General features: G+C 50.9%; 1 protein-coding gene across 2 annotated transcripts; it reads right to left on the bottom strand.

Moving 5' to 3' along the window:
- Nucleotides 1-738: 738 nt before the first annotated feature.
- Nucleotides 739-10,607, bottom strand: LOC129205979 (5-hydroxytryptamine receptor 7-like). 2 transcript variants are annotated; one of them, XM_054824514.1, is made up of 3 exons: nt 10,528-10,607; nt 8,993-9,555; nt 739-1,879 (listed from the first exon to the last, which is right to left on the bottom strand). In XM_054824514.1, the coding sequence occupies exons 2-3, from the start codon at nt 9,499-9,501 to the stop codon at nt 1,108-1,110; spliced, it is 1,281 nt and encodes a 426-aa protein (XP_054680489.1). In that variant the 5' UTR covers nt 9,502-9,555; nt 10,528-10,607; the 3' UTR covers nt 739-1,107. The 2 variants fall into 2 exon arrangements, with proteins under 2 accessions (XP_054680489.1, XP_054680491.1); XM_054824516.1 differs by having other exon boundaries at nt 8,993-9,444; nt 10,528-10,604.
- Between the last annotated feature and the right edge of the window lie 4,274 nt (nt 10,608-14,881).

Here is a 14,881-nt window from a genome sequence, read left to right as displayed (position 1 = left end):
GGTTGATACAACAAGGTTGGTCAGGAGTAAAGAAGACTGCAGGAAGACAAGTCCCACTATCACATAAAAGTAAAGAGACACTTTAAAGTTGATGTGACCAAAGAATCTACACCAAAATAAAGAAACCAGACTTTTTTTAAAAAAAAAGGATACATCATTTAGTGTATTTTTTCAAGCTTGCTGGACATCATACTGAAGCACTGTAAAGCTGTCAGAGAAATTATATACTTTGTTCTGTTGTCAACCAAAGCGTGCTGTTATGGAGTCAATTAGCCACAAATTATGAACACACATCACTTGTCTGAGAATGAATTACAGTACAACCCAATAAACATAACTGTCTTTGCTCACTGGTCATTGCCCTGATGAGGAGGCCATTGGCTTTTCCTATCCAACCATAAAGGAAGCTTCATGTTCATTTGTGTTCTGTTCTGTGAGCGTGCCTCTTTCAACTGCTGCAGTGCTACAGCGTGAGGGGAAACGGGGTCATTGGTATTACTGCTCTGACGTGCAAACCTGGACATGAGCTCGGTGTGTAAAATGCAATTACATCAGTGGAAAGAGTTTGTATAAGCTGGGATGGCATGAGTGCTTGGATCTACAATGGAGCCTATAGCTGCTGTCATATTCGACAGAGAAGTGCAGCCAGTATCATCTTTACATAGTATATTGTGTGCCCTCCACAGACCTTAGAGCCCTTTTCGAAGGTGGAGAGCTACAGTCTTATCAAGTTTTCAGTTTGTTTTTTTGTTTGGTTGGGAGAGTTTATTTTCCTTTCCTTTTTTTTTCTTTTTTTCCTTTTAACAGATGGGGAAACTGAGGCACAGAAAGGTGGTGTGACTTGCCCACAGTTGGTAGTAGAACTTGAACGCCCAGTCTTGCTCACAGCTGCTCAGCTCCCACCTGGGACATGGTGAGAACCCACTTGTTCCCGAGGCGAGGAGAAACGCAAGTCCTCCTGTGGCGAGGGGAAGAGGTGTCACTCTCAGTGGCAATGTCTGGCAGGCGGACAACGGCACACATGGTTTCTGCCAGCCCCGAGAGGCAAGAGAAGTGAGGAACCTGAAATGGAGAGGCAGGAGTTCGTTGGTCAGGCACTGAGTGGCTCTACAGGATGCATTCGTGCCTCTCTGTGGCTTTCAGAGCCTCATGCATGCTGGCGGCGGAGAGCCTCCTGTTGATGTTCCTGTACCTGCACCTCAGGAGGTTCCAGAAAGTAGTCCTCAAGTCTCGGTTAAAGAAAGCATAAATCAAGGGGTTGATGAGCGAGTTGGTGTACCCCAGCCAGAGCAGAGTCCTCTCCAGCCGCAGGGGCATGCAGCTGCAGCGGATGCCGCAGATGAAAGGCCGAGCCGTTGACATCAGGAAGAACGGAAGCCAACAAAATGTGAATGCCCCCACGATAATGCCGAGGGTCCTGGCTGCTTTCTGCTCCCGTTTGAAGATGGAAATATTCTTTCGGTCTTGCCGAAGCAGTTTGGAGAGCGTGGCGCATTCCTCCACTGCTTTGGTACGCTTGGAGCTGTGGTGGCTCCGGCTGGAGGCCTCCAGGCAATAGACGCCCTCCTCTTCATAGTGCTTGGGGAAGTTCATGAAGCGGTGCTTCTCGGCGCTGACCTTGGCGGCTTTGTAGATCCGGCTGTACATGACGAGCATGACCGCCATGGGGATGTAGAAGGCAACCCCTGTAGAGTAGACTGTGTACCCAAAGTCCTGGCTGATGAGACAGACTCTTTCCACGGTGACATTCTTGGCCCAGCCAAAAAGAGGAGGAAGGGTGATGGAGGCAGACAGGAGCCAAACGATGAAGACCATCTTGGCCATCAGCTTCCCATTTTGTCTCACGGGGTATGTCAGTGGCCGAGTGATCCCCAGATACCTGGAAAAAAGAAGAGTCGCAAAGGGTTAGGAGGGCTGCAAGGTGTGAAAGCTGTTGGGTGGTTTTCATTCCTAATCAGCTGTTAATGCTCTGTCACGGGAGGGTTTTGGCCCTGGAGGTGGGACACAAGAAATGAATTCCCCAAATGGAAATGTTCCCAGGGACATGCAGCTGCGCTATCCTCTGTGAAATGCATTTCACATCCCTTCAGCCCTCTTGCCTAAACACCCTGTTTTGACTATTCCCCACTGCTTTCTTGCAACCGCCCCATGCGTGACACGAGATGTCATTTAACCGCTGAGTGCAGTCTGAGCTCCACACGGTTTCCTTGGGAATAAAAATGCTTAAAAAAGCTCAGTTTTCCTCCAGAACTAGTTTGTACAGAGAACATGCAACAACTCCCAGCCATGGCATGTAACTCACTCCAGACTGTTGTCCTCCCAGGGAAACACCCAGGAGTGGGATGGGGGAGCCACAGAGATACTTGCACCAGGATACATCAGGACTGACTGCAGACGAAATGAATAGACTCACACCAGTGTTTAATGGGATGTGCGAAGGACGACACCCTTCTCTTATTTGTCCAGGCAGCTTGGGAACTTGGGGAAGAAATACAACGTGTCCCTGAGGCAGTGTGTGAGCAAGGAGAAGTCTTGCCTTTGGGAAGACTTAGGGATCATAGAATCATAGAATCTTTAAGGTTGGAAAAGACCTCTAAGATCATCAAGTCCAACTGCCAAACCGTTTGTGTCTGGATGGTCACAGAAAGCAAAAGCTAGTGATGAGGCGATGGGCTGCGGTGCAAGATTGAGCTGTTGACTCACACCTTCCTTTTCAGCCGATGGACTGTGTGTTTGCATCTTGCAGCACTGGCACCCATGGGAGACACCACTGTCAGCAGCACAGCCTATCACTCCCCTCTCCATCCAGCCTGCAATATTAGGTCAAACCTACAGGTTCCTGCAACATCTACTGGAGATGACCTCTAGAAACCAAGGCAGGAGTGAGTGCCAGTTGCAAACAGCTGGAGCAGTCTGCTCCCTTGCATGGCCCATAGCCCCTAAAGCAATGGTGTCCATCCCTCCCCACGGAGAAAAATGAGAGGAGCTCCGAGTTGGAGATCCCAAAAGCACGGGGTGACCCACAGATTCACAAATCTTGACACCTGGAGTTAGGAGTTACCTTGCTAGCTTGACCGAAAGGAGCTGGAGACTGCATCACCCATCAACTCCTGGTTAGACTATGGGGGGTAATTTTGAACCACCCTGAGCCTTAATTGAGGGGCTTCATGTGACTAAGAAGTTGTGTCAACTGTCAGTTGGTAAATTATAGCTGTAAACTAATAAATCAGTAGGGGGGAGCTGGTCACTGTCAGCCAATATTCCCACTGAAAAACTTCTGCCTCCTATTCAGTCTCAATCAGCCCAGCAAAAGCCTCCAGCTGTCATTCGGATTTCTTTCATGTTACAGCCTTTTTGGTTCACGCCTGCCTGTTGTCTGGAATTTCTAGGCATTTTTAGACAGGATCACATCACCTCTTAATTGTTTTGGATAAACTGTGTTAGTCCAGAGGGGCAGTGAGAACAGTAGCTGTATGGATACTTTTTGCTGAAAGCTTTTCCAGGGAAGAATGGGCTTTTCTGCCAAAAGAAAAAATTCTGCGGAGAATTTTACCTCTATTGTATCATTATTTTTTTTTCCAACAATCAGTCTCATTGTAGGCGTAAGGAGATTTTTTTTTTCTTCCCTGATTATTTCCCTTTTCCAGATCATCCTCCAAGATTGGAAGATGGAAATAAAATTAAAAAAAAAAAAAAATCCAATTCCTCCTCCCCTCCTGACTGCTAAACAAATTCGAAGCCCAACGTATTCTCCTCTGACTCCCCAATAAAAGGAATTTGATTTATCCTTTTCCTATTTTCCTCTGTATTTTCTTCAGCTGGCCTTACAAACACCAAGCCACACTCTCGATGACCACCTATGCTGCTTGAACACCCGGCAGTGGTACAGGCTGAAGGACGACACTCACAGACGTGAAGGCAACACAACCTCTCAGGAAAGGGTTTTTAACCCCATCACCCCATGGGGCCCTGTCTGCGAAGGAGAAGACCTGATGAGATGGACAACAGAGCTGGTTTTGGTGCTGTCCTTCCAAAACATACCGTTGACTCCTTCCTACCTGGGCTGAGCACAGCGAGAAGCGATGAGCCTGACTGGAAGATCGGGACTCAGAGAGGCGCGTGGGAGCAGGTTGGAGGGATGCTGCCGAATATCCCTCCTGCTGTAGGAAGGAGCTTTGGAGGGAAAGCAGACTTGATGTCCCCTAGGCTGGCAGAAAACCATGCCCTGCTGTTGCAACTCCAAATTCAGAACCCAAAAATCCCTTCTCTGTATAGCCAAGCCAAGAACTTTGCAAACTAATATATGCTGTGTTGTGTGATATCCTTTATTATGCTATTACTGAGTTTTCTTTAGAAGACAATCCACTCGGGATTTGCTGAAACTTCAAGGAATTTACACGCTAGCCAAGCAAAATGCACAGTGACAAGATTTAAAAAGCAAGCAAAGCTGACACATTTCATCTGCGGGTGCCTCGTGCCGTCGCTGCTGGAGGAAATGGGGCCGTTTTGAGGTCTTTGCTTATAATCTTGATGAGAGCGGGAAAACCTCAAAATAGGCCAGTGTCTGCAGCAGGGCGGGAGGCGACATTGCACAGACATGCAATGAAATTCAAATCAAATTCTCTGGCTTTGATTTTTTTTTTTTTTTTTGGTGTGTGTGTGTGTCTTGTTATTAATCAAGTTTCATGGTAATCAGGTAACAAAGGCCAGTTCCCGGAGCAGCGATTTACTGGTGGTTTGTACGGCTTTGCAGGACCCCCGCTGTGCAGAGCTGATTGTGTAGCCACTCGTTCCTTCTCCAATAAACTCTTCCCACGTCCTCACTCCCACGGATGCCTGGGCAGACCAAGCCCTGGCCGTGGGGTAGGAGACCTGCCCCAGGCTGGGCTCCACCATCAACCCCATGGATAAGCTGATTCAGTTCATTTATTCTACGCTCAACGGTAATTATTGAATCCTTACGCCGGGGATTAAGTAATAAAGAAAAGCAAAACCTCTCCAAGGTGCCCCTATCTCCATTCTGCAGCTGGCAAGCTCGGAAAGGATGAAACTCTGCTCATGCAGGTTGGCTGAGCCCAAATGAGCCCAGAACTGGGGTTTCCTGGACCCCACTTTTTTACCGCAATCCCATGCCTGCTCTGGGCCAAATTTAAGCTCCGTAGCAGGTTTCCAAGCTGATGCCATGCCTGCCCCATCCTGCTGAAGGAGAGGGAGCCTTCAGGTGGAGGATGCAAAAGGCAGCTGGAGGCTGCAGCTACCTGTGGCTTCATCTGCCCAAGCCCTGAGCCGGGGCTGGTGGGAGCACCCCAGGGACACATTCCAGCTTGCCGGAGATTCAGCACAGGGACCTCCCTGGCCTGGGACTTGTTTGGATGAAGGACGTATGAAAGGCAATCCAGCAAAATGCCGTGCAGGTTTTATCCCACCGACTCTTTCTGGAGGCATGCTTTTTACTGAGGATGATGTAGATTTGGAACATATCATCTGATTTCAGGTAAAAAACCCACTTATTTTTAGGGAGAACCCCAGCAGAGCTGCCTGGGAAATGGATGGAGACTTCTTTCAGGAAAAACCTGAAGTGATATGTGGGATTTGGGGAGCTTCTTTTGTCAGCTGCTTGGCAGTTTTACGGAGAGCTTCATCAAAAGCTGAACAGCCAAAAGGGGTTTTTTTTGTTGTTTTGTTTTTGGTTTGTGGCAATAAAGAATCTATAACCTTGGCAGGGTTTTATTTAAGAAAAATGTAAGAGAAAGACGGATGTTTCTAGCATTTTTCTTTTTTGATTTAAAAGAAAATCAATCAAACCCCGCTTGAGAAAAATTAGTTCTACCAGCTCCAATCAAGAGGCTTTTAGAAAGCGCTCTGCATTAATAATCAATAATAGCAGCCTACATTTTAATAGTACTCAGCATCTTGGGCAAACCAAGCATCTTTTATATCTAAGCTAACCAAAATATGAGGACACTTTAGCCATCAATAAAAATGCAACCTCCTCTTTGGCAGAGACAGGCAGCTGTCTAACAGTGCTGACCAAGCTGGCATTCAGGACAGAGCTAGAGAAAGGGTTTACGTTTCCGAGAAGCACCAGTGCTGTTCCTCTTCTTGCTTGCAGGACAGGAGGAACAGCTTGCCACCATCACTGGTGGAAATTTCAGTTAACGCTTCACTGAGATGAACAACCATTTCATCTTTTTTGGAGCAGGTGTTTCAGGCTCTCTGCGAACTCAGTGATCCTTTTGCTTTAGCTTCATGGTCAGCTTTGCTTTGCATCAGCACAGAAGCTGAAAAGCGTGCTTTTGGAGATGTTTCCATCAGGAGCTAAACAAAAAAAATCTACCCATCCCAAGGCTGGGGGGATGTGGTGATCCAGGCATGGTCCTGGATCTGTGCTCTCCCTCAACCCACCTCCATCAACTGCCTTGTTGGAACAGTGAGAATGATGTGTTGATGTAGAGCAATGATGACTTACGGGATGCTCACGGTACTGCCCCAGGGCAATCCACACAGCCCAGGGCCTGTTCCTGGGGACCCTCAGGGCAGAAAGCAGCAGCAGTGTCCCAGTCGCCTACTCCTCCTTCGTGCATCAGAGGACATCCCAATTATTCCGGCTCCCCTCCTCAAGCCCCAGTATGGACTGAGCCTGCCAGCCCCCCTGCACTCGCTGCATGCCTTTCCTCCCACCCAGAGCCAAGGTGGGCACAGCCAGGAGGACTGTCCACCCCTTTCCTTCTGCTCTGCCCGTCTTCCTTCCACTCAAATCACAACCTCTGCTCTTTTTCTCTTTTCCCTGCCTTGAAATGCATCTCAGGCAATTGCCCTCTCACCACGCAGGCTTTGTGGCAGCCTCTTGTATCGCAAGCTTCTCCTCCATCACCCTGCTGAGCGGTCTGAAGCACAGAAAGGTCAAGCTGTTGTATAAAGCACCCCGCAACCTGCTCCCTCTGTCATTTTTTTTGCTGCAGCTCCCCTTTCCTCTCCAACATCCAAGAAGGATGGTGGGGTTTGCCCAGCAGGCACCTGGAGACGTTGCGGCAGAACTGAGTAGGTGCTTGAGAGCTGCATGAGACAGGACACGGGACCGTGTCCCTCTGGTTTGGGGTGGTTTTCCCACTCTGCAGCTCAGCATTGGCAGCATAAGTTTTGCAATAAGGGCCTAAAGCTCTGGGTGACCTGGGCAGAGATGCTCCCCAGAGAAGTGGGGGGTTGCTGGAGGCAGAAGAAGTGTACCCACAAGTGCCTCCAGCATCGCCCAGTTAAGAGGTCCTCCTTGGCTGTGTGACCAGTGGGTGCAACTCAGAGCAGCCTGGGGGGTTCCCAGTTCAGCCAGGGGTTTCACTTACACAGACGCAACTCCTGTCCATCCTACATTGAGAGTTTCCTCCCCACTGCCTTCCCTGAGGCACTCAGCACTGCCCAGGATTCGGCCTTGGCACGTGTGCACCCCCCCGGTGCTGGTGTCCACACCTCTCCAGAAACCTCCAGAGACCAGCAGAAAAAGACAGACCAACGTCAACCGGAGGCACCTGCCTGCACGGTGTCCTCGGATTTTTGGTCTGCTCATGGGAGCGGTGACATGGGGCGAGAGAGACGTGATGAACAAGTGGAATAAATTGCCATGATTTTTGTGAAAGTTCTGTCCTATTTGTGTGCATGGCTGGAAGAACGTTTCTCCAAGGGAAAGGAAAGGAAAATAAAGGAAAGGGGAAAGGAAAGGGGAAAGGAAAAAGGCAATTTTTTAAAGCAAAGCCAACGTGATTAGTGTGTAGCTGCTTCCCTGCTCCTCACTCATCGAGAGGAAGCATTGACATATTTCATTACTGCATTTAATCTCTTCCCTCTAACAGAGACAGACTTCTGTCAGCTCTAAACACACCTGCTTTTTTTATGAACAGGCTTTTTATTAAAACCAAGCAAGTTCAGAGCAGAGCTGGACCTTGCCGTGTGGCCTGGGAGTGATTTTGCTTCCAACCTGCAGCGCCGAGCTGATCGGGGCCGTGGAGCAAAGGGCAGCTCATCGGGGAGCGGGGGGCGCGAGGGCTTCGGAGCAGGAGTTGCTGTTTGCTTGCTGGGGGGATAAATCAATCATCAGCAGCAGGTTTTTTCTCTGTGCTTTCTGCTTTGTCACCCGGTTTCACACCTGGGGAGGGTGACCCGGGAGGTGGTATAGCCGAAGGCATGCATCTCCTTGGCTGTCTCCCTTCCCTGAGCTGCTTATCACCAACCAGCCTGGCTCAGCAGTGCCGGCGTAAACCCAAACCAACCCCTCGAGAAAGCCAGCGTGCGCACGTCAGATCTGGATCCGGCCCACCAGCTCATCAGCGCACTGTCCCTAATGATGCCGGCTGCTATAATTAGACCCACGGGGATGCTGACTTGCCCGAGTCTTGCCAGTTTGCCAGACAGGCTTAGCCTTTCCCTCCTGACCCCAGGTGTGGGAGCTGCAACCAGCAAATCCTCACAAATGCATGCGCTGGGCTAAACCAGGGGGTTCAGGGATTTGGGATGGGGTGGGGGGAGATGCCGACATCCTTAGCCAAGGCACAAGTCCAGGGAGCAGCAGAGCATGCCATGGAACTGGGCTCCAGGAACGCCATAACACATATTTTTGAAGTGCATGTGGTGGGGTTTTTTTGTTTTCTTGCATAATTTTATGGTCCAGCCTCCTCCCATGGAGAAGGTCAGGTCACAGGTCTATCCTCTAGGCTCTGTTCCTCAGGCCAAGGAAGAACAATGTGAAGCAGCTGCCTAGAGGGGAAGGACTAAGCAAGTAACTTAGAGAAGTTACTGGAGAAAGCACCTTAAGCCCAGCTCTTCCAAAGGGCCAGAGGCACCTAATTCATACAGAAAGCCCTCAATCACCCCGTGTACCTGGAAAACACATGCAGAAGCACTGATACAACCAGGAACATGATTCTGGTGGTCCTCAACCTTCAGAAACACCCTTATATTTGACCCCACCTGAATACATGGCAAGTGCCTTGTCCTTTCTTACCTGTCCACGCTGATGATGCACAAGGTCATGATGGAGGCGGTGCAACACATAACGTCCATGGCGATAAACACATTGCAAAAAACCTTCCCAAAGAGCCATTCTCCCCCCACCAGGTCTGTGATGGTCACGAAGGGCATGACAGCAAAGGCCACCGACAGGTCAGCGGCTGCGAGGGACACCACCAGGTAGTTGGAGGGCTGCCTGAGCTTCTTGACGATGCACACGGAGATGATGACCAGACCGTTGCCAGCGATGGTCATGAGGATGATGATGGAGAGCACTGCTCCAATGATGATCTTCTCAGTGTCCCCATAGAGCAGGATCTCCTCGCCGCAGTCTGTCACGTTGGTGAGGTTGGAGGACGGCAGGTCTGGCTCGGCTGGGACAGAGGGTTCCTCAGTCATGAATGGATTCGGGAGCGACTTCTGAGCCGGGTGCTGCTGCTCTGCGGTCTCCACAAAGAGAAGATGTTGCTCCAGAAACCGCCTGGGGCTGGCCCTTAGCAACATGCTCTGAGCTCACCACAGCAGGCAATGGCACGAGTTTTCTCCCAGCAATGACACCTCCAGTGACAAACCAGAACATTTTATCATAAACAGGCTAAGCAAATAAAATATTCCACCACCACTCCCCAACCTCACCTCTTGCCTCCCAAAGCTGCGGCTGGATCTCACGTGCTCAGCCAGAAGCCACTTCCCAAGTCTGCTTGAAGACAGACAGTTTGCGGGAGGATGCTCGGAGAAAGCTCGTCTCCACTTTTAAGGGAGCACAAGCTGCCCAGTCTGCCTGCAAAGGCTGCCTGAACCTCTGCGTGCTTTTCCAGAAGGACAGATAACGGCAGCTGATTGTAACTGCTCATGTTATTACGTGTTACTGCTGTGCTTCTGGTCTTGCACGTCTCCTGTGCATCTGGACGTTTAAATCCCATGCAACCACATGCATACTGTCATACGTGGGTAGTGAAGAGTATGTGACAGCACGACTCACAGCCACAAACGTGTGCACACACATCACTGGCTCTGTCTCCTGCATGCGTTAACACATAAACTTCAAAGCTGTGACTGTAAATCCATGCACACGGCATGTAACGGCCGCACGCAACCGTACATACCCGCAGGAACATGGTGCAGAGCTGTGGATCGCAGTGGGAGCACATCCATCACATGCAGCACCCCCAGGGTACCACGCACAGTCAGGGCATCCCAGCCTGCGCCCGGAGCCGTGAGCATCACCACCACACACGCAGCAGAGCTACACGGAGAGCAGCTACCGCGCTCCCACCCCGGGTGTTCACCCCTGTAAGTATTGCCCTGCCATCAACAGGGAAACTTTAGGGCAAGGCTGGCCCCTAGGCAGGACTCCAAGCATCACACACAACCCGCATCCTCCTCTTTTTGTTTCAAAGCCCCTTTTCTTCTTGAAGGCAGCTTTGTTTAAATCAAAACAGGATTGCAACCCCCTCCTCCCCTTTGCAGCGTCCGTCCGTCCCCGCCCCCCCCCCCCCCAGGCTGGGGTGATGGGGGTCCCAGAGTTACCTGTGCCGACGGGGTGAGACATCCTCCAGGCGAGCCCCTGCGAGCTCCGGGCAGGCGAGAAAGCAAAGAGCCACCCCCGGAGCATCCTTCTCCCCTCCCCGCCTCGCCGATCCCTCCTACCGCCCTCCCCTCGCCTCTCCCCGGGCAGGGACCCAGATGGTCCCTGGCTCCCTCTGAGCCCCAGGGAGGAGCAGAGACCGGGGAGGGGGGGGGGTCCAGGCCGGGTCCTGTAGCTCCCCCCGCTCCCCAACCCTGCAGCGATGGGTGAGGGGGAGCGTGCGAGGACCTGAAGGGAAAGGCTGGAAGTTGAGAAGATGCCTCTGAACGCCGTGGTGCAGCGCAGCGAGGCAGGCGCAGGAGGAGCAGCCTGAAACCCAGCAAGCAGGGTACAGAACAGGGGTGCAGACAAAGGCTATTTCCAGAGCACCCTTCCCCATTATTATTTTTTTATTTCACTTTACAGGAGAGGGTTTCTTTCCCTGCTCCATGCATTTTTACACCCCCCTGCTTGTAGGAGGTCCCGGATTCATTCCACTCCGCACTGAAGAGCAGCAAACAGCCAGGGAGAGGCAGATCCCTAAAGATGGGCCTTTCCCTCATCCGAGTAAAATCAAAACACACACAATAAACAAATCAGGCGAGAGCATGCAGACATCCACATCCATTTCCCCCTCCACCCAATTTTTCAGGGGTGCTTTGGTGACGCTTGCTCCGGCGCTTCAACCTGGGGCATCAGACAGCTGCTGTTCGCTTCTCCCGGGGCAAAAGCAGCTGAGCAGAGTCATCTCCTGCATTGGTTGCTCCTAAAGGCAGTTCCCTGGGAGCTCAGCCCATCTGCTGCCTCCCTGGGGGGGGGGCGGGGTGTGTGGACAGTGTGGGGCTTCTCCCCTTGCACAGGTGCTATCCTGCACCCCTCGGGGTGATGGGTGTCCAGCCAGGAGAGGCACAAGCTTCCGAGCTGTTTGCAGGCTTGGAAAGGTGTTTCTTGCTGCCCTGCCTCATGCTAAGCACTTTGGGAGCTAGATGGGCACCTCCACCCCTGGTGCCACCAGCTGCCTTGTCCATCCTGGGGCTGTGCAAGCACCCCAGCACCCTCCAGCCCTCCTGGGGACAGCATGGAGGGATGATTATGGGGAAAAAAAAAACCCTTTAAATCTCTGAGATGCAGAGCACTGCATTACTTCGGGTCAGAGTCGGCACCAACCCCAAGAGATTTTTGGGGCAGATGTTCCCTGCAAAGGAACATCTGCAAGGAAAGCTCTGGTGAGCTAAAACGGGGCTGTTAAGGCTGTACTTAACACTAGGGTTTCTCCTTTGCTGCTCGAGCATCACAGCGTGCGTGGGAGGCTGGCTAAAATAGCTTTTTCGCCAGGGCAGGGCATGCCGAAGCTGTGGCTTTCTTGCTCTTTGCATTACGTGTGTTTTTTTTTTCAACCCCTTGAGAGTGGTGACACGCCAAGATGGGATGGGGCTGATACAGGAACACAACCTGCCGAGCCCAGTCCCTGCCTGCCCTGGGGAGCAAGGGCTGCTTCAGTGGCCAGTCCGAACTCGCCAATATTTGGCAGAGAAATACACCCTAAATTTCTAAAGGGAAAGGGAGATCTGCAGAACTCCCTGCTGCAGGACCAAACCATTTTGTAGTCTCAACCCCCAAATTCACCCAAGAGGAAAACCATCCCCTAAGGACCAGCTGTTACATGCCAAGGCAGTTTGTTGCCAGATGCCTGGAGAGTTCCGGGAAAACCATCTGCGCACGAGCTGCAAACTCCTGCTCTGCTTTCCACCCCCGGCACTGGGGTTTGGCAGGAAGGATACGCGGTGAGGGATGGGCACGAGGGGTTTTTCCAGCTTCCCTGGGGATTGCCTTCGGGAGAGCAGCGCAGCAAGCGGCTCCTGTGCATCAGCAAGGAGAGACAGGGAGGGATTTTTTTTTTTTTTTTCCTCTTGATGTGCCACTGGGAAGCAGCTGGCTTCTGCACAGCAGTCAGGTTCATGTCCTGGCAGAGGAAGGAAGGAGAGAAGGTGCTTATAAAGGTGATGAACTTCATGGGCCCTTTGCTCTGGCTGACCCTTTACCTATGGCAGAGCCCCAAAATCCTGCAATAACTTCAGGGAGCAGAATTAACCTCCCTCTCATGCCACAGATCCATTTCTTTAGGATACAACCTATATCTTGTCCGTCGTCGTCGTCGTGTCGTCCCTGTCCACCCCCTCCCCCGCTTTCTAGGGGAAATGAGCTGCTCTGATAATTTGGGGAATGCCAAAATCCCCGGAAAACCAAGGGCAGCGAGCTGCCTGCCAGCTCACGGGACACACACTGAGCGGCTAGAGGGTGCGTTCTGTGCATGGGCTGATTTTTCAGAGGGCAGAAGGTAAAATGCCAATTTTTGTGTGAAGGGAAGATTAAAAATAATAATTATTATTCTCCCTAAAACATGTAGTGCAGCATTTCTCCAGCTGCAGTCCATGATGACCTTGTTAAGACACTTGTTCCTGGGGCACACTGGGAAGCGCTAATTGCATTTAATGGCAATTAGGGGAGGAAATGGCCAGTGTGCCTTAGCTTAGCCGCTAGCTGTAGCTTTCCATCTTTGGCTGAGAAGAGAGCACAGATCTGGAGGAGCAGGGCTGGTGCTGGAGCAAGATGGATGAACCTCAAAGAAATTGTCCTTGCAAAATAAACCTGAGAAGTTGAAGACCCAAAACAGTTTTCCCCCTCCATCTTCAGGCAGACAAGAGATGAACAAAGACCTCCTGCCATGTCACGAAGGCAGTGCCCAGATACCTTCTTACATCTTCATGTACAAACGACCATTAAAATGGCTACTTTATTAACTATTAATTGTTAATATTACACCCTATTAACTTCAATGGCAAGGTAATAGGCACAGTTATTAATATGCAAATTCTGAGAAATCTCATTAACTCCAAGGTCCTCAGCCTCTCAGTGTTTGCAGGACTAGTGTCCCAAAGCAATCTTCCCTGTATTGCAGGTGCTGACATTTCTCCCTCCGAGCAAACGGAGCCTGCCCAGATGGAGAAAATTAATCACTTGACACTACCGGCTTTCAGGGAGAATCACTAAGGACTGCTCCTGCCTCCAGAGATGAACCAGTCTGGGGTATCTAAACCCTCTCTGATTTGAAAACAGAGGGGCTTAACCCACTTTCACAGCAGAGTGGCCAATAACCCAACCACCTGCAGGTACCACGGTGCTTCTCCAGTGGTTGTAATCAGGAATAATGATGATGAGGTTTCAGGGACCCACACTGCTTGAAGCATCACCTCCTCTCTGTGGGCATGTGTCCCTCTTTCCCTCTGAGGGTCTCCTCTCCCAACAACGGCCCCATCTCCTCCTGATGATCACTGAAGCCCAGCTCCCCAGAGGTGTTCACCCAGCAAACGCCATCTCAGTACCCAAGAGATGGTTGGGTCTCCCAAAATGGACCTCCAGAGTGGGGGTCCAGCCCAGGGTGGCCGGTCTCTGCCCCTCGGCGCCTGCTCAAATGGGGCTTGCAGAGGTCTGTGGCAAATGAACCGGAGCTCGGGGGGAAACTGAGGCACTTCAAAGGCCTAAGAAGGCAGCAAAGCTCTGCATTTAAACTTTCAAACCACACACGTCCTTTAAAAATCAACCCACAATTTTAAAAAGGACAAAAGGTGTTCAAAGACGAGTCCCTAAATAAGCCACGATAGCGTTGAAGTGTAACAGTTTTGGCTGGACCAGGACAAGATCTCCTCCCTGTCCCTCTTCCATGGCATGAAGCCTTCAGCCCATCTGAGCGTCCCTGCATCCTCCCAGCTCTCTGCGCCCCAGAGGCCATACAGAGATTTGCCTCCTCACAGAAACCCATCCTCCAGGACAGAGGCAAACAGCAGGAGCACTGCGAGGGGACGTTTCTCAGAGTGTCCCGTGGGGACCGCTCCCATAGCAGTAACATCGGTAGCCAAAAGATTTTAGCAAGGGAATCCAACCAGGAAAGGCTTTTCCGCCTGAAGGGAAAAGCCAATGCAGTATTGATACATTAACAACGTACCTGTGACTTAAATATCTCACAGTAGAGTCCTTGTTTTTCTTACTGTATTTCCCCAAAATAGACCAAAAAAAAAAAAACCTCTTTATCTGTTTATAAAGGCACCCCATGCATTCTGCTGTTTGACTAGATGGGAACCTCGTGGGAAAACGCCATCCAAAGGAGACATCCAAATAGCTCATCTCAAAAAAAAGGTGCGTTTGCTGAGGAGAAGCAGGCATGAACACCGTCGGACGCAGCCACGCTCCCTCTGCTGGAGTCTGCACAGACAGCAAGCAGCTTTCAGTGTTTAAATCTGCCATGATTTGCAATTTTTG

This window comes from Grus americana, chromosome 4 (assembly GCF_028858705.1).
Source record: "Grus americana isolate bGruAme1 chromosome 4, bGruAme1.mat, whole genome shotgun sequence".
NCBI lineage: Eukaryota > Metazoa > Chordata > Aves > Gruiformes > Gruidae > Grus > Grus americana.
Note: the sequence above shows the minus strand (reverse complement) of the source record. Positions and strands in the feature narration are given on the sequence as shown.